This window comes from Lissotriton helveticus, chromosome 11 (genome assembly GCF_964261635.1).
Source record: "Lissotriton helveticus chromosome 11, aLisHel1.1, whole genome shotgun sequence".
NCBI classification, from domain to species: Eukaryota; Metazoa; Chordata; class Amphibia; order Caudata; family Salamandridae; genus Lissotriton; species Lissotriton helveticus.
In genome coordinates this window covers 1,112,098,318-1,112,118,478 of record NC_136072.1, presented here as the reverse complement: position 1 = coordinate 1,112,118,478, position 20,161 = coordinate 1,112,098,318, and the positions used below count along the sequence as shown (strand labels likewise).

General features: G+C 44.0%; 1 protein-coding gene across 3 annotated transcripts in view; it reads left to right on the top strand.

The window, feature by feature from the left end:
- The window catches only part of SLC2A11 (solute carrier family 2 member 11), a 405,158-nt gene that overhangs the window by 382,666 nt on the left and 2,331 nt on the right, over window positions 1-20,161 (top strand). For all 3 annotated transcript variants that reach the window (XM_078667813.1, XM_078667812.1, XM_078667811.1), the window contains exons 8-11: window positions 10,442-10,552; window positions 11,105-11,206; window positions 16,010-16,085; window positions 17,299-17,426. In XM_078667813.1, the coding sequence (XP_078523939.1) occupies window positions 10,442-10,552; window positions 11,105-11,206; window positions 16,010-16,085; window positions 17,299-17,426 (417 nt within the window). The remainder of the gene's footprint in view (window positions 1-10,441; window positions 10,553-11,104; window positions 11,207-16,009; window positions 16,086-17,298; window positions 17,427-20,161) is intronic.

Genomic DNA, 20,161 nt, shown 5'->3' with positions numbered 1-20,161 from the left:
GACTGAGACCAAAGGAGCCCAATTAATTAGCTGGAAGGGTTGAAAACATGAGTTTTAAGTAGTTTCTTGAAGACGCGGAGATCCTGAGGATGTTGCAAAAGGTCGGGAAGGCTGTTCCATAGAATGGCCACCTTTACTGACCATGACTGGCCTCCCATCCTAGGACGACAAAACCGGGGAATGAACAGCAGGCGAAGAGAGGCAGAGCAAAGTGAGCGGCCAGGGTTGTAAAAGGCCACGCGCTTCTTGATATACGATGGTCCAGAATCATGCAGGGCTTTATGGGCCATGGTCAAGACCTTATATTGAACCCACTGAGCCACAGGTAGCCAGTGTAGGTCACGTAAAAGTAGCCTCACACTGGATCGTTTAGAGATGTTAAATAAGAGTCTGGCCACCGCATTTTGAATCAATTGAAGTTTATTCGTCAGGTAGCCAGGGATGCCAATGAATAAGGCATTAGCATAATCAAGCCTAGAAAGGATAAGTGCCCAGGCCACCCTTTTCTTTGCTGATTGCGGTAGCAAAGGAAAAAACGTTCTAAAAGTCTTAAGTGTGCCGAAACATGTGCCGGTTAGTTTTTTGATATGTTCGGAGAACCGGAGATCTTCCCCGAACCATACCCCTATGTTCTTGGCCGGGCTGCCCTCCGACCGTGGGCATGGGAAGTCCGGCGGCCACAAGGCTTCTCTAAAAAGCGGGGGAACTTTGCCATACAACAATATCTCCGATTTTTCTTTGTTGCACTTGAGATGAGCCTGGGCCAGCCAAGTAAACATGGCTGATAAGCACCTCTGAGCAACCCCAGTACACAATTCAGACCCTTACCAAGTAAATAAAAGCTGTGTGTCTTCGGCATATGCCATGATTTTAGCACCCAGCCCCTCAGCCAGGGCAATCAGAGGAGTCAAGTAGATATTAAAAAGTAGCGGGCTCAGAGTAGAGCCCTGCGGGACTCCTGTTGATAGCTTCCTGGCAGAGGATGAAAAGGGGGGCATCCAGACCTGTTGGGTGCACTCATCCAAAAAGGATTTTAACCAAGCCCACACCTCACTGGAGATGCCAATGGAGGAGAGCCGAGCGAGAAGGAGCCGGTGAGGTACCGTGTCGAAGGCGGCAGAGAGGTCCAATAAAATCAGAGCCGCTCTGCCGCCCCCATTCAAGCACTCCCTAATCGCCTCAGCCATCTCAACCAGCGCAGTCTCCGTGCTGAAAGATGTTCTAAAACCAGACTGGGCTGGGTGGAGCGCCCCTGATGTTTCCACAAAGGTCTCAAGTTGACGGAAGTCCACCTGTGGATTATTTTTATACAGTTAAAAAAGGAGTCAGTATGTATATAGTTGACAACATTTCAACCTATAAAGATGTGAGGTCATCATCAGGACACGGTGTGCGAGCACCTAGTATCCAGTAAGTAACTTTGGATTTAGCCCTGCACCTCAGGTCCTCCCAGTGGGAAGGACTCCTTGAAATTGACCATCAGTGGGTCTGCAGAGGAACGCGCGTCCAGCTAAGGCGGTGGGTTGTTTAATCCAACTTCGAACCGTAGTAATTTAAGCTTGAACCGTCACAAGGCACAAATTATTTCTGTTAGTATTGAGGAGTCTCGTACGTAATCGGAATTAGCCAGATGAATTACTCCACCAACTAAGAACGTCCTTGCTCCAACACCCACTAAATCGAAAAAGAACTATCAATCTGTCAATCCTTTCCGTGTCCGGGCCATATAATTTCGATAACGAGCGAGACTCCTCTATGTTAACTAGTTAAACCCCCCTTACTGGATGCTGTGTTCCTCTGCAACTAATAAATTCAATACAAAATACAATACAAATGTACTGTTTTGTGCCTACTTCAACATTTCCCTTGATATATTATCTTATTATCTGATTAAAATATTTTCAAGACCAGATTCTTCTTTGCTTGCATGATTTATTATCTATGGTGAACATTGTTTTTACAATAGATTGGTGTGTGCGCTCGTCTGTAATTGTTGTGTGGATGCTTGGCAGTTGAATAGATGTAGATTGGTTATTGAGATGGCATATGATAGTCGCTTTGTGGTCATTATGGTGGGTGCATAGATGTATCAGGTAGATGTACGTCCATGTGGTGGTAGGTGGGCTGGAATATAATGGCAAGTATGTGAGTTTTTATAGTGGTTGTGCAGACATGATAGTGAGTATGTGGATGTATGATGTTAGCTGTGCTGTCATTTGGTTGTGTGTGCATGTGCCTACATTATTGATTGTGTGGGGATATGATGCTGGGTGTGTGTGTGGTTATGTTGATATATGAGTGGTTTAATGGTGGATGTTAGTGTATGCTGTTTGCTTGTGTGGTGCTATATGATGTTAAATATTTGACTGTGTGATGGTGCATGTGCTCACATATGAATTAGGCTGTTTGGATGTATGATGGTAGGTGTGTTGACATTAAGATGGTTGTTTGATAGTAACTGTGTGCTTGCATAATGATGGGTATGTGAGGTGATGGATGCATGAATATCTGAGATGGTGGTTTGTGTGTGTGTATCTGAAATACCCATAAGATTGAAGCTAGGCCACAACTGTTACTTAACTGTAAATATCTTAACAGTTTTCTTGATAAACAATTAGCACATCTGTGACATTACTAGTGATATCAGTGGCATTGTCATACATGGTGTCATCTGAGATGCCTTCAGTAATTTCATAAGGAAGGTTATTAAAAATGTCATCAGTGATGACGTAACTAAGGTTGTGAGCAGCGCGTTTGGGGTCCGAGCTGTACTTTGTATAGTGCACTGCACTGCATGTATCGTAACTTAATTTAACTGGGTTTTTCCAGTGAATTTCAGTGTCTTCCTAAAGAAGATTTTCATGAGTTACTTTCAGTGTTGCACTAGTGGTTGTGTGGATATATGTGATGTGAGTGTGGTATGTGTAGTGGTGAATGGTAGCACCTCTGTGTCATTCTGCAGCCTGCCCACTTTTGATTGCCTTGAGCTGTGTGCAGTGGGAGTAGTCTGCAGGGTTGAGCCACAAGCCAGGCCCTAAGCACATCATAGTCCTTCCCTTAATGTGCTAACAGCTGGCCAGACTCCATGCAGATTAATTAATCACTGTATTTGTTATTAGTTCATGAACGCCAAAGTTTGTTTTTAAATGCCCCCAGGATGGGCCAGGGCCCAGTGTTCAGCACATCTGCACTTAAATGTAATAATGGGAAGGGGGTCTGTGATCCCCCTTCCCTGAGCTGATGTCTGACCCCAGGCACCCCATCCCTGGGGCCCGACACATTGCTGTCCCGCAGACCCCATCCCCGGGACAGAGTGGGTTCATGGTCGATGCCGGTCCTTCTAGCGGACAAGGAAGCAGGGCTTTCTCTTACCGGGCGGGAGCCAAGAAAAAACACTGCTCCAACACAGAAAATGTTGCCTTCTCCCACACTGCCAATAGGACCGGGCCTGCCTGTGGTGACCCGACGAGGCAGGGCGGCGGGGGCCCGCAACATTAAAAGAGGATGTCCCGGGTGAGGCGAGGGACCCAAATAGAAAATGTAACTGGCAAAACAAATAATAATAAATGAGTGACCGTAACTGCTTATTTATTATTTACTGTTCTCTGCCATAATGCCCTTTGTCTGCTAATTTTCATATTTTGTCCTGCTTTGTGATGTCCCACCCTGGGCATTAGCACCATTACCATGTTACAAAAGTGTTCTTAGTGTGTACAGGAGAGCGCATCCAACCAGAAATCATTTTTTAAAGTAACATGTTTCGGGCCCTGGGAAACGTTGATGGTGTTTCAAAGCATTCCAAGAATTGGAGCTTTTGCTCTAGTGTAGGGTTTCAGGGGTCTCTTTTTATTAGCCTTATGGCTGCATTATGTGGCCTGAGGAGTGTAAAGGAAACATACGTTCCTTATTGTTGACTAAGCCAATAGGCTTGCCTTCATATATTGAAGTGGTGACACCTCGATATAGCCAATAAGCTTGTGTTGTATAACATGGTGACTGTGCTACAAAACCAATAGGCTCACCTTATATTTAATGATGTGAAGACCTCTTGACAAAGCCAGTAGTCTTCCATTGTATAGTGATGTTATCACCCTTTGACAAAGCTAATAGGCTTGTCTCTTATATTGACGTGGTCACCCTTGACAAAGCCAATAACTTGCCTTCATATAAGGATGTGGTGACCCCTTGACAAACCCAGTTGGCTTGTCTTGTATATGTGATTACCCTTTGACAAAGCCAATAGGCTTGCCTTCAAATAATGATGTGGTGACGCCTTGACAACGCCAGTCGCCATGCCTTGTATATTACCTTTTGTACCGCTTTGTTCGCCATAAGCTGGCAGAGTATGCTCATACGTGAGTCCCTTGCTCACTTTGCCACTGGATTCAAACAAGCCTGGCTGAAGACGGCTGAAATGCCAGAAAAATGGTCCTAGGAAGCTTGTTTCCGGTCCAGGGAAGGCATGGCTTGGCAGTTCGGGCTGGACTGTCCCCATGAGGCACAGGGTCAGACTGATTTGCATATGGCCATGTCTGAACTGGGGTGGCAGAGTGGGCTAAAGAACGGTGATGGATTAAACCCAGATCTGTTGACTGGGTGTGAGTGTTTGATTGGTTCAGATGCTCCGTCCATCACCACCCCCTTTTGTACCGCTTTGTTCGCCATAAGCTGGCAGAGTATGCTCATACGCGAGTCCCTTGCTCACTTTGCCACTGGATTCAAACAAGCCTGGCTGAAGACGGCTGAAATGCCAGAAAACTGGTCCTAGGAAGCTTGTTTCCGGTCCAGGGAAGACATGGCCTGGCAGTTCGGGCTGGACTGTCCCCATGGAGCACAGGGTCAGACTGATTTGCATATGGCCATGTCTGAACTGGGGTGGCAGAGTGGGCTAAAGAACGGTGATGGATTAAACCCAGATCTGTTGACTGGGTGTGAGTGTTTGATTGGTTCAGATGCTCCGTCTATCACCACCCCCTTTTGTACCGCTTTGTTCGCTATAAGTTGGCAGGGTATGCTCAGACGTGAGTCCCTTGCTCACTTTGCCACTGGATTCAAGCAAGCCTGGCTGAACATGGCTGAAATGCCAGAAACCGGTCCTAGGAAGCTTGTTTCCGGTCCAGGCAAGGCATGGCTTGGCAGTTCGGGCTGGCCTGTTCCCGTGAGGCACAGGGTCAGACTGATTTGCATATGGCCATGTCTGAATGGGGTGGCAGAATGGGCTAAAGAACGGTGATGCATTAAACCCAGATCTGTTGACTGGGTGTGAGTGTTTAATTGGTTCAGATGCTCCGTCCATCACCACCCCCTTTTGTACCGCTTTGTTCGCCATAAGTTGGCAGGGTATGCTCAGACGTGAGTCCCTTGCTCACTGTGCCACTGGATTCAAGCAAGCCTGGCTGAAGACGGCTGAAATGCCAGAAACCGGTCCTAGGAAGCTTGTTTCCGGTCCAGGGAAGGCATGGCTTGGCAGTTCGGGCTGGACTGTTCCCATGAGGCTTAGGGTCAGACTGATTTGCATATGGCCATGTCTGAACTGGGGTGGCAGAGTAGGCTAAAGAACGGTGATGGATTAAACCCAGATCTGTTGACTGGGTGTGATTGTTTGATTGGTTCAGATGCTCCGTCCATCACTGCATTCTTTTGTACTGCTTTGTTTGCCATAAGTTGGCAGGGTATGCTCAGACGTGAGTCCCTTGCTCACTTTGCCACTGGATTCAAGCAAGCCTGGCTGAAGACGGATGAAATGCCAGAAACGGGTCCTAGGAAGCTTGTTTCTGGTCCAGGGAAGGCATGGCATGGCAGTTCGGGCTGGACTGTTCCCATGAGGCACAGGGTCAGACTGATTTGCATATGGCCATGTCTGAACTGGGGTGGCAGAGTGGACTAAAGAACGGTGATGGATTAAACCCAGATCTGTTTACTGGGTGTGAGTATTTGATGGGTTCAGATGCTCCGTCCATCACCACCCCCTGTTGTACCCCCTTTTGTACCGCCTTGTATATTAGTGTGGGCAAAAGAAGGAGGCTTTGCCCATATAACCCCATATAACCTAGGCTTAAACAGTCAACAAATGATAAAGTGGTATAGAATGGGGTTCAATTGCGTCCACAATATTCATCACAATGGGACATTTATTTCTCATTGAAACCTGATTTAATTAAGAACATTACTGCACGCAATAAAAAATATTATATTACCCATCACTTATTACATCTAGAGTACCCCACAAACCTGAATACAAATATATATACAATTTTACACGGATAAACCCTTCACCCCTCCACCCCCCGGCACTGAGGAATAGATAAATAAATTATTGGAAAATGTGTCACTATTAAGTGGCGACAAGGGAGTGATACCAAGCACTTATCTAGATAAAATAGAGCGGTTAAGGAACTTAAATGAAGAATATACGCACACAGTTACGTGCCCAAGTGTTACCTGAGCTCCTGAAAAATAACACCAGACCATTAGGTTTGCAGGTCAAAAATATCCCTGTCAGTTTTATTAATGACAAGCATTATTATTCAAATTCACTCAAAAAGCAAATGTTAAAGTGACTTTATTGTTAGGTCCCATAATAATATCTTACTTTATGTTACACGTCTAAAGTGATGTTTTAGCTAGGTGAAAATGTCTGTTAAAAATACAATTTTAAGCTGAGAAAGCAAACCCTGAATTCTACTAACTAAAACATGTGCCCCCACCATGCACTGCTTATGACCTCCCATATTACATCACTCATGACATGTCAAACAACATCATTGATGACATCTCAAATTATATGATTGATGACAACACTGATGTCTTTCACCGATGGGAGAGAGGGGATACATATTAGCTAATTGTGTAATATGGCCTTTTATTCCCGTTTAGGGATATTACAAGTTCGTCATAAGTTTGCTGGGAATGCCCATTCGTGGGACCCTTGCTCACTTTGCCACTGGATTCAAGCTAGCCTGCCTGATGAGGGGTGTTAACCCGAAACCGGTCCCAGGATGCTTGTTCCCAGTCCAGGGAAGACTTGACTTGCCAGTTCGGGCTTGAGTGTTCCCATGAGGAACAGGGTCAAGACTGATTTGGTTATGACTGGTTCTGAACCTGGGTGTTGAAATGAGCAAAAGATTGATGACGGATTCAAACCAGATCTAATAGTGACTGAGAGTGTGTGTCTGAAAAGTTCCAGCGCTCCGTCCATCATCTTATTGTGTTTGCTTAGTTCACTATACTATAACAGGCATGTTTCTTTGGTTTTTGGGTTTCATGTCTCCTTTGAACAACTAACTACAATGTCACTTTAACCTTTTTTTGCAGTGAACATACATAAACGTGTGTGTGTGTGTGTATTTATATATATCTATTTGCAAATTAGGTTTCTGGTTCGCGAAGTTATGCACCCTGTCCAAGCAGTCCTTGTCAGGGTAAGCCAGATACACACCATGAATTAACCTGTGGTGCTCACTCTCTGGTAGCTTGGAGCAGAGCAGGCAGCTTAACTTAAGAAGCAATGTGTTAAGTATTTGTGCAATACAACAAACAGTAAAACAGTGAAGTCACCACGAAAAGACTCCACACTTATTTAAAAAAATAGATTATGAATTTACCAATAAAACAAGACCAAAGCGCCAAAAATACAATATGTTGAAGTTGAGAAATGTATTTTTAAAAATTAATGCATAAATAGCTTTGAAGCAAATGGCACTTAAAGTATTATTTGTTCGCCCTGGGCCAAGACAAAGTCAAGAGTTCAGGCTGACTGCGGTGGAGCACGTGCCAGATACAGAACCATTTAGGAGCCGCTGAGCAAAGTAACCTAATCTGATCACAAAAAGAGATGTGTTGATTTTCCTCAGGCAAAGATGTCGATGCGTTGGTTTCAAAGACGAAGCTCCGATTTTGAGATGTGTTGGTTCCGAAGCTGATGCACCTGGTTTCTCCAAGCAAATGAAGGGCTGTGCCGATTGTCCTTTAGCAGTGACGGCGATTCAGTGGTTCTAATGCTGCTGTTCCGATGGCGATGTGCTAGTTCCAGGAGCAATGCACCGGTTCTGTGCCTGTAACCGCTGCAATGCGTTGGTTCTGCTCGTCACAGCAGAAGATACATTCTCTTCCAATGAACCAGGCACAGGAGCAGGGTTAAAGGCTTTGATGTCCCTTAGTCTTTGGGGAACTGGAAGCTAGTCAGCTAGCACTTGAAGTCACTCTGGGTTAGGTGATGTGGGTCCAGTTATAGGAAGCAGTAGGCAGCATTGAGCACAGCAAAGCAGCAGACTTCCACAGCAGCAGTCCAGCAGTGTAGCTGTACAACTTCTAAAAGTGCCATTTTCAGAATGGTAACTTCAAATACAGCTTTACCATTAAAGAGGATTTATCATTACCATTTCAGAGGTACCAAACATCACAGCTCTACCTTCTCTCAATTAGGTATTACAGCATATTACATTTAATAAAGAATACCGAATGCTAACCAATAAGAATGGTAGGCCTCACAATAGTGAAAAACGAGTTTGGAAGTTTTTCACTACAAGGACATGCAGAACTTAAAAGTACATGTCCTACCGTTTGATTGCACAGCATCCTGACCTATGGGGTATCTAGGGCCTACCTCAGGGGTGACATATATGTAATAAAAGGGGAAGTTAAGGCTTGGCAAGGGGTTTTAAATGCCAAGTTGAAATGACTGTGTAAACTGAGCACTCAGGCTTGGCAGTAGCAGGCCTGAGATATGTTGAAAGTGCTGCTTATGTGGGTGGCACGATCACTGTTGTGTGCCACTGGTAGCATTTAATTTACAGGCCCTGGACACATATAGTGCATTGTACTAGGGATGTGAGTAAATTAAATGGGCCAATTATGGATATATCAATCAAACAATGTTTTAGGGGAGAAGCACATGCACTTTAGCACTGGTTGGCAGTGATAAAGTGCTCAGAGTCCTACGGTAAAATAAAGAATCAGCAAAAGTAGGAGGCCAGCAGGAAAACTGTTTGTGGGAAGACCACCCTAAGGATGTCAAGTCTAACAATATATATATATAACATGAAGACAATACATGCAGAAATACAATTATAAGAACTTAGGTATAGTCTTGATTACCAGATCTCTGTCTTACCCAGTTATATTAGAATATCTCTAATGTGAGCTTGGTGTGAACACCTGATCTCCTGCTGTTCTCTTGCATAATACCAGATCTCCTCTTTACATAGTCTGATCACCAGACTTCCCTGCTTGCACACTGTAATTTGCAGATCTCTTCCTTAGTCTACACAACAGAACTTTATGTTATGGTATTTTATGTTAGACCGACTTGTATAGCGCAACAGCTGCCTCGGCAACGAGGCGTCTCGGCGCTTACTACAGGCAGACCAAAACACTAGAGCCTAAACCGCAGGGAAAAGATGAGTTTTTATAGCCTTCCTAAATGTCAAATAATTCTCCAGGCTGCGGATATGTATGGGGAGGAAATTCCACGGTTTGGCCGCCAAACAGCGGAAAGAACGTCACCCAGCACGCATGCGTTTTACCCCCGGAACAACAGCAAGACATGACCCCAGAGAGCCCAAGTGGCGCGTAGGTGTGTATGGTACCAGTATGTTAGTCAGAATACATGGAGAGGAGAGTTTCCAAATTTTAAAAGCCCGGCAGAGAGCTTTAAGTTCTATACGCCTGGCTACAGGCAGCCAATGTAGGTGCCGGATTGCGCCTGAAGTGGAGCGTCTTCTCGGAAGTCCTAACAGGGCTCTAGCCGCTGCATTTTGGACCCTTTGTAGGTGTATGATCTCGACTTTATTTGCCCCCTAAAAAAGTGAGTTGGCATAATCAAGCCTAGACAGAATGGCCGCCTGGACAATCAATTGTCTAGTAGACAATTAAGTCTAGTAGAGTATGAAAGGTAGTAGTACCTTTCATACTCTGTCTTCCCTCCAGTTCTCTCACTTGCACACACTGATTGCCAAATGTCTGCCTTACTCAGACCTCGAACTTCATCCCATTAAATCTGTATATGCACCACATCAGCACTGCACACTCTCTAGTCTCATCATCCCTCTTACACATGCTGGTTGCCAGAAATTCTCTCTGGTCTCTCATTCAATTTGCCTTCATCCTGTCTGATGGATTGCCAGATCCCCTTACAGTTAGATAACTTATTTAATGAAGGCTTCATTTTTTAGAGATTGATGAACTGAATGCTAGCTTACTCCTAGTTTTGCTGAGATCCTAAATAAAAAATTCTACAGATCCCTAGATTTCTCCTCTTGCACCAAGCCTGGTCAATGTTCCCTCTACTCATAGTCTGGTCTCCACAGTGTGCTGCTGTGTAACAGAACCAGGCCTTTTTTGCTTAGTTTTATCACCATTACATGTATGTCTTACCCATGCCTTCTGGTTGACTTCACCACACATTTACCCTCATGTAACGTTACCTGGGTTTCTTTTGTAGATGTATTTTTATGCATCATTTGTCTTCCAAGAGGCCGGAATCCCCTATGAAAAGATCCAGTATGTCGTGATTGGCACGGGGAGCTGCGAATTCATCACCTCCATCACTTGTGTGAGTATCTCCAACACCATGCTGACGTGTTTATCCATACAATGTGGCTCTCCACAGAACTAATCTCAAGCAAAAGGTCACTTGTTTGATTCCTGCCAAAGTGACACCATCATTCATAAGTACCAATGACTAAATAAATAATGGCACACTATTAAAGATCAATCATTATTATTTTATATTTATGCATTTATTATAACTCTCCAGATATTTACACAAATATAAACATAGTTGTGTACACGTAACCATGTCCAAAAAGGCACCCATTCCAAATGGTGCATGTATACATGAGAGCGTATATGCTTGGAAATGTGGGCACACAACGAGTATCCCTGCATGAAAGGTGGTAGCACACCCTTAAATCTATCAATGATGGTGCCCCTCTGCGTGAGGTGCCAGTTACAGGCTCAGGGTAACCTCTGGAATGCTGGTTCTTATTATGACTCCGCCGTTTATTTTTCATAGGTAGATGCTGAACCCCAGTACTATCAAAGTAGTGTGTGGAACATGGCAGTTTATTTCCTCTCTAACTAATTGTTTGCTCTTTTATTTTAGACCTTTGTCATTGAGCGCCTGGGGCGCAGGATTCTCGTATACGGGGGATACGGACTCATGTCAGTCTGGGCCATTGTATTCATGGTTGCGTTGTCTCAACAGGTATTCCAAGCTTTCCTTGTAACTTTGTTAGTATTAGTGGTATTTTTACTAAAATGTCTTTCTTCCTTCGCCAGTAGTATCAGGCTGCCTCCACCAGTAATAAGAGACCCACCACCACCATGATTAAGCTGTCAGCACCAGCAGTATTCACAGACTTAAAACGTAGCACACCCAACTACCCAAGCATGTCTTGTTATAAGAGATGACACTGGCCCACACCTTTTTTAAGTGTTGTATGCTAAATCGGATTGGTGGAAGTGATAAGGCACTTCCTCAAATCATAGCAAGTATGCGATACGTTGAACACCTACCGTGCGATTGTGGGAAAAGAACGGATGGAAGGACAAAGTTAACAAACAAGTGCCTTGTTGGGTAAACCTCAGTACAATAAACAAACCAGGGGTTAGTCCCTAGTAGCAGTGGCACAAAGCAATAGGCTTTCTCCGAGAGAAATATGACTTCCTTAAGCAGCACCAACACAGCATTTAAGTAAAAAACAGACCAAAACAAAGCAATAAAGCACCCAAAAAAGCTTAGTAAAAAAGAGATAATGTGATTAGGAGATATTACACAAAATGATCCGTTATCAATACCATTACCACCTCCATTAGCACTATTGCCACCAACATAACTGCTACCTCCACCATCATTACAGAAACCTATCATGCATCCACACGACCAACATTATATGCCAACACACAAAAGCAAAAGAAAAACAAACACAAAAAAACACAATTCACAAAAAAAACTAAAATTGAACGGGAGTTGAGGTTAACAAGTATAAAAGCAATGGATTTGGCATAACAGCTTAAAAGTAATGAAAAATCACTACTTGGGGAGCTGCTTTCCTCTTAGGCCTCAGTCACTCCCTACTTAGTCAAACTTATCTCCTGCCCACAGCATGCAGCCTTTGCAAGTACACACACCATTTTAAATAAAAAGCAACACACTACTCAATATAAAATGTCAGTATATCATATGCTAGCACACTCACCATTATACCTAATGAACGCCTGGTAACAAATGCACCATAATGTGCCAACTCCCCACCTTCATACTTGTGTCCAAACTCTAATATTTGGAAACACTTCCGCAATCATAAGGTCACCTACCCATCATCATAGATGACCACACACTTAACATTATATATGTGCACGACCACCTGTATAGGCCTAGACACCCCATAACCAATAACTGTAAAGCCACATGCATACTCTAACATCCACCAATATATGTTCACACACTCATCATTAAATACTACACAGCCACAATCAAACATCCACACAGCCACCATCATACTCCAACACACCTACCATATGTATCCAAGCAGTAGGGCTGATTGGCCATTTATTCCATTGGTCATTCCGCAGGTGACTTGAGTCTTTAGAAGCTGCTCTTTCAAGCTGGGCGACCACTGCCTCGGTCTCCAGCTTCCCGGTATTTGTAACGGCCGGCAGAGTTGCAGAGAAGACAGAGAAAGAGGATTGGAAAGAAACAGATAGACAGTGGGTGGGCGCTAGTTTGAACCTTTTCACCTGAGCTTCCTTTGTTTCCCAATCTAGCCCTGTAAAGTCATCCGCCATCATACGCTCTGGACGTATTCGAATACCTGCGCCATATTCCATCATCTCAACCTTCATGAACCCAAACACTCTAGGCTCGATTCACAGAACTAACTTAAGACAAAATCCTAAACTTACTACCATTTTGGTATTCACAGAAGGCACTTACTCATTTCGGTATTCACAGAAGTTAGGAGTCCTAACTTTAGGACTCCTAAATGCCTTCTGTGAATACCGAAAGTCTTAAAGTTAGGATTTTTCTCAGTTTAGGTGTAGTAAAGTTAGGAGTCCTAACTTTAGGACTCCTAAATGCCTTCTGTGAATACCGAAAGTCTTAAAGTTAGGATTTTTCTCAGTTTATGAGTGGTAAAGTTAGGAGACCTAACTTTAGGACCCCTAAATGCCCTCTGTGAATACCGAAAGTCTTAAAGTTAGGACTTTTCTCAGTTTAGGAGTAGTAAAGTTAGGACTCCTAACTTCTGTGAATACCGAAATGGTAGTAAGTTTAGGATTTTGTCTTAAGTTAGTTCTGTGAATCGGGCCCTCTATGCCCTACAATAACACTTTAAAAAAAATGAATTTTGCCAAAATATAACCTCTTGCACATCTATAGACCTAACCAATGACTTTTTAAAGCACATTTCATTTCAAGCTTTCTCAAGTAATAACAGGGGTTGTAGCTAAGGTGAACTTGGTATGTGGAGTATGGTGGGGTTGGAACCGGAGGTGAAGGCAGCACTTTAACTTGTGAAATTCATGCCTTTTTAGTTTTATTGGCACATCCTCCATTCTCATATCAGGCTACTTTAACTATCTTTCAACTTTATTTTTTTAGGAAATGTAAAAGTATAAACATATATTTATCTATATCAAAGGATCCGCAAAGGTGACTGTGTACTTATAGTTCTAACATGATAACCTTTATAAAACATGTAATGAGTAGCAAACAGATTTTTGGAAATAGGCTGGAAAGTTGAGTTTGTTATAACTTGCTTTTCTATACGTGAAAGACTGGTTAGTGCTTAATTCAGTTCAAACCAGATTCTCCCCTCTCTAGATGGCCTTATTAGCTCTTTGCTGAGGTGTGAAATACTTGCCACAGGAGAAGACTGTAGGCTTGGTGTGATAGCATGAAAGCGAGGGGGAGTTACTGTGCAGGTATTACACTGCTTTTTATCTTGACATGTGGGAGATGTGTGGACAGGAATAGCAGATGGTATCACAAAGTCCAGGCTGAAGCATGGCCATGTGTTTATACAGAAGCTAACAGGCGTCCTAGTGTGAGAAGGCATTTGATTCTGGTCTGTTCCCAGCCAGCCTCCCTTTGCTAACTTGGAGTCGACCTGGTCTGTTAACCAGCCAATGTTGGATTTCATTGGGAATTTCTTCATTGTTAAAAGGCCGCCATGGGATGGGGATGGGACTCGAACTCCACACAAGGGCCCTGGGCCCCTGCCACTTTGATAACACTCGCCCAGACTAAGCTTTGCTCGAATGATTCATCAGAAACTAATAGGATGTATTAAAGGTATGCTGGGCACAGGGAATTTCTTGGACTGGACCCAGAATTGTCACCAATCACTGGCTAACATGCTCTATAAGAAAAGCTCCACAAACACAACTAGCTTTTGAAGAAGAACAGACGGGTCGGTGTCTGTCTAGAGAAGGACTGAGGACTAGATGTTGCTCCACCTTTGTAGCCTAGCTCTGGAAGTACTTGCAGGAGTTATGCCAATAAAAATATTTTATTTAAAAAAATATTGCCACTTAGTAATGTTTCGACCTTCTAAGGACTTGGAGAAGGTACGTCAACTGCCAGGAAAAGGAAAATACATTTGGCCTTGTGAAGCCCCTCACAGCCACAGCTGGGTGCTGGTGGAAGATGTTGAGCTCCAGAAATACCCTTGTAATATAGATACCTTGACATTTTTATCCGCGCACATTTTTTTATTTTATAAAATTAAGCCCTTTTTCTTATATTCCTGGGTTGGAGCTAAGATGTTTATATTGGAAGAGAAGTTCATCTGCATATGAATGCCCTGGAAGTGAGTGCATGGCCGCTGACTGCAGGTTTAACTGTGACTGTTGCTGGGCAGCTGTTCTGGGGCTGGTATTGGTACTGCAGTACACCAGGACCATCCTGGCTTCTTACTTCTGCTCGCTTTTTTCTGAGACCCCACCGTGTAGTCTGACTATCCCTGGGCATTCAGAGAAGTGCTGCAGCTCTTTCTTAGCAGGCTAGTAGTTGGTTGGACATCAAACTCTCTCTACCTGTAAGCCTCATGCTAGAACTTTGCAGGAGACACTTTGCAAATGGTCTGATGTCTTCCAGGCCACAGTGTGCCAAAGAAGCATGTGCTGGGAATGGCAGGTTTGCTGGACTCAATGATAAAGGTGTGTTGAGGTACAAGAGTTCTCAGGGCAATAGGTGACTGGCTGGTCTAGGTCTAAGAGGTTAGGCGCTGTTATGTTATGTTTACCCGTGGGTGTCTTGGCGCTGGTATGTTTAGCAGTTTGGGAAGAATAAAAAGGATTAAATGTTAAAGGGCCAAGTTTTGAGCAGCGTCCTAAAAATCAATAAGGTGGGACCGCTCTAATACTTCTAAGCAGGCCGTTCCAAAGTGTGGGGGCTACTGAGGAAATACAGCTGCTCCCCTATTTGAGTCTCTTAAAATTGGGGTGGGAGACCCTCATTGTGTTCTGTGGGTGATTAGGCGCTGTCGTCCAATGGCCTTCCTAATTTTTGTTATTACATATAGGACAAAAATGCATGGGAGCTTATGAACATCCTTTGTAAGAGAACCAATCTTTAAAATTGAACCTGCGGGCTGGGCCAATAAAATAGAGTGGCTAATGAATAGCTATGCCCCGACTTAGTGATATACTTCCTCTGGAAGATTTAAAAGGATTGACTCTGAGCAGCTTGTAGGTTTCACCTGGTCTTGGTAACTAGCTGGCTGTGACTGTGCGCCCAAGAAGGCATTTCAAAATTAGTTGTGTCTATAGTTATTGTTAAAAAGGTGATAGGCCACACCCATCAGTACTCGTGGATAAAGAGTTATGGGCAGTTTAAGACCCACTACATTTTCAAAAGCTGAGTAGTGAAGATTTCAGCGGCCTGAGCTTGGAGGAAATGCCCTTTTGCATTCAGTGTAATGTTTTTATGGCAACAAAAAACTGCTAAAATTGGAACACTCTTTGACTCTCTCTCCCTCTCTCACTGTCTCTCTTTGGTCCTCAGGGGCGTGTTAGTTGGATGCCTTACCTGAGCATGGCCTGTATCTTCGCCTATATCCTCAGCTTCGGAATCGGACCAGGTAGGTGCCAGGAGAATACATAGGAAGAGACTCTGAAGAGCAGGCCACAGACCCTTAAAAGGGAAGGATGGATGTACACAGGAGTCCATCGCTGCTGTCAGTTACTATGTATTTCTGGACTTTAGTGGCTGGTCCATGGGGATGTCCACTGACTCACTGTCTACAAATTCACATAACATACACGAAACAGGCATGATCTCCTCCTCCCTCCTCAGGCTCGTCCTACTGAGCGCCTGGATACGCTCACCGGTGATTGGTCGCGCTCTACAAATTCACATAACATAACAACATAAGATAAGGTGCTGTCGATGAAAATCTGTGTGTAACCTCCGATTTACAAGTTCGAATCTCAGAGGAGCTAGTTGGTTCAGGTGTTCATATTTTTTATGTAGCAACAGGACCATTGAGGGTTAAAAGTAATACATTTCTATAAGAAACAATTATATTTCAACATCTCACAGCATCACATGGGCTCTATCCGCAAGAGGGTCTTATTTAAAACGGTGAGTGATGCACATGAATCAATTTAGAGACCTCTCCACTGCACATAAAACAATGTTCTCAGAGAATGAAGAAACTATTGCAGCTCCAGCATCTGGTGCCATATGGAGGTAGGTTGTGTTTGCAGCCACTTCATTTATAAACAGTGCAGGTTTGTCTCAGAACTTTATTTTTAGAAGCTGCAGAAGCTTATGAGGTTGAAGATTACGAGGTACTGATAAATCGTTCTCATATATCCTGCCCGTTCACTGACAAAGGCAGGCAGGTTAAGCACTCTTTGAGATCCAGCAGAGTCTGTTACCTCTGAATACACGAGCTGAACCCAACCTGGTAAGACCCAGGAAGAGTCATAACACTTTATTTCTGGAGTTGGTTAAGTTATGTAAGTTAGCCCTTCAGGAGTCCATAGAAACCTCTGGGTGCTAGTGCGCTTCCCTAAAGAAAACAAATAATCCACGTTATTTTTTACAGCATTTTTTCATTGGATTTTCACTATTAATGTAAACCATGACCAGCATATTATTATTTGACCTTTGCTTTAAGTTGTGTTTGGGTTTTGGCCAGAATGGACCATGATTCTGACCTGAGCTCATGAAGGGAGTGCCTGTTGTGCCCAGTTGTACTACATCAAGGAAGGACCCTAGTTCTGTTCTTCAATGCCGCTGGTGGTTAGACTAGGATTTGATAACCGCTTTGTTTATTTCCTCGACAGCGGGTGTGACCGGGATAATGCCCACTGAGATCTTCGACCAGATGGCCCGTCCAGCTGCCTACATGCTCATGGGATCTCTCATCTGGCTCATGCTCTTCATGGTTGGGCTGGCCTTTCCGTTTATTGTGGTGAGTTGCTGGTGATTTGTTTTCAGTATTTGTGTAGTACCGTTTTGTATCTCAATGTTTACGTTCCTACTTCATGCCTTCTAGCATCCTTGCACCTTGTGCCCCAATTTATTCTGTAGAGCAGTCAAGTGCTCCTGCACAATGGTAACAGCATCCATAGGTAGCGACCCTACACTATCCATTGCAACATCCGGCAGTCATTCTTCCTTTGTTATCCTTATGTCCAGAATATATGATGTTACTTAGCATACCGTTACTCCGCAGGTATTTACTTCGAAGTTTTACTTCGCAAATACCATTACTACGTATGATTTTAGTGCGCAAGCTTTTACTTCACAAATATATACAAATATATTAAAAATGCTTTTACTTCGCAGTTAATTATTACGCATACCATTACAACGTGTTATTGGTACTTTAAAACAAAAAATGAATCGTAATAGTAACCTATCCCCTGGCACGCACCCTGAACCCTAAAAATACCCCCTAAACCCTCAAACCCTATCTCCCCTGACCACTAAAAATATCCCAGCACCCCAAAACCTAAACGCACCCTGAACCCCATACATACCCCAGCACCCGAAACCTTAAACACACCCTGAACCCTAAATATACCCTCTACACACCAAAACCCTAACCCACACTGACCCCTAAAAATACCCTTGTACCCCAAAACATAAATGCTCCCTGAACCCCAAAAATACAGCAGCACCCCAAAACCTTAAACACACCCTGAACCCTAAAATAATCCCATACACCCCAAAACCTTAATCCCATACACCCCAAAACCTTAAACACACCCTGAACCCTAAAAATACCCCCTACTCCCCACTCCCTGACCCATAAAAATATCTCAGCACCCCAAAACCTAAAGGCACCTTAAACCCCAAAAATACCCCGGCACCCCAAAACCTTAAATGCAACCTGAGCCCTAAAAATACCCCTACACTCCAAAACCCTAACTCACCCTGACACCTAAAAATACTCCTGTACCCCAAAACCTAAAGGCACCCTAAACCCCAAAAATACCTCAGCACCCCAAAACCTTAAATGCACCATGAACCCTAAAAATACCCATACACTCCAAAACCCTAACCCACCCTGACACCTAAAAATACTACTGTACCCCAAAACCTAAACGCACCCTGAACCCCAAAAATACCCCAGCACCCCAAAACCCTATCCCACCCTCACCCCAAAAAATATCCTAGCACCCCAAAACCTAAATACACCCTGAACCCTAAAAATACCCCTACACTCCAAAACCCTAACCCACCCTGACTCATAAAAAAACCCTGTACCCCAAAACCTAAACGCACCATGAACCCTCAAAATACCCATGCACCCCAAAACCCGAACCCATCCTGACCCCAAAAATACCCCAGCACCCCAAAACCTAAACACACCCTGAACCTTATTACCCCCTACACCCAAAACCCTAACCAACCCTGACCCCTAAAATTACCACAGCACCCCAAAAGCTACATGCACCCTGAACCCCAAAAATACCCCAGCACCCCAAAACCTTAAATGCTCCCTGAACCCTAAAAATACCCCCTACACCCCAAACCCTAGCCCACCCTGACACCTAAAAATACCCCAGTACCCCAAAACCTAAACACACCCTGAACCCCAAAAATACCGCAGCCCCCCCAAAACCTTAAACACACCCTGAATCCTCAAAATACCCCAGTACCCCAAAACATAAAGCACCCAGAACCCTAAAATTACCCCCTACACCCCAAAACCCTAACCCACCATGACCCCTAAAATTACCCCAGCACCCCAAAACCTAAACTTAACTTAATTTGCACAGCAGGTCCATTATGCATAGTAAGTGCATGCTAAGTAATGGAACATGTATCGTTTATTCAAGCTAAGTAAATACATGCTAAGTAATGGCACCTGCGAACTAAAATAGGCATAGTAATGGTAATACGAAGTAATGACCGCGTAGTAAAGGTAGAATACCTTATTTCCAGTGCTCCTATACCATCCCCTACTTAGTATTCTTGTTCCCAGTGCCCCCACGCCATGTTCTACAGCACCCCTTTGTCTAGAGCTCCAACACCATCTCTCAACATCCAGCATTTAGCATTCCTTCAGATTTGATAGAGCAGCCACAGATTCTGTGCTCATGCATCATTCTCTACAGCATCACTACACTACCTCCAGCCCTCCTATACCATCCAATACAGTAACATTCCATTCGGCACCCCCACACCATTCCTTAAAGCAGACTTGCATTCCTGCATCATTCTCTGCAGCAGACCTGCACCCAGCACACTTTATATATTCTACACAGCATTCCTCAACAAAGTGCTTCACACCATGTCCGACACCCCTACATTCAGTGTCCCTACAGCATTCTTACACCAAGCTTGCAATATACATAGTCCATGGCTATCAAACATTCCCTAAAATACCCAAGCATCCAGCACCCAAAGGCCATTACAGCCTGCAGCATCACTGCTTCTAGCATTCCTGCACGTTGGACTCAGACCCTTCCACTTCCAGGCCTTAAAGCAGCACATCAGCACCATTCCTACCAATAGACTGCATTTTCCCAAAGCAGCATTTTTGCCTGTTTCCCCGCAGGTAGGACTTTCATAACATTCACTCTCAATCCTTCAGCCCATTGTGTAGTGCCATCACTTGCTTACTTTCCACAATTGTTACCACTCCTTGAGAGTTCCCACATTAGTTGATCAAACAGGGTTAATACATGTATCAAA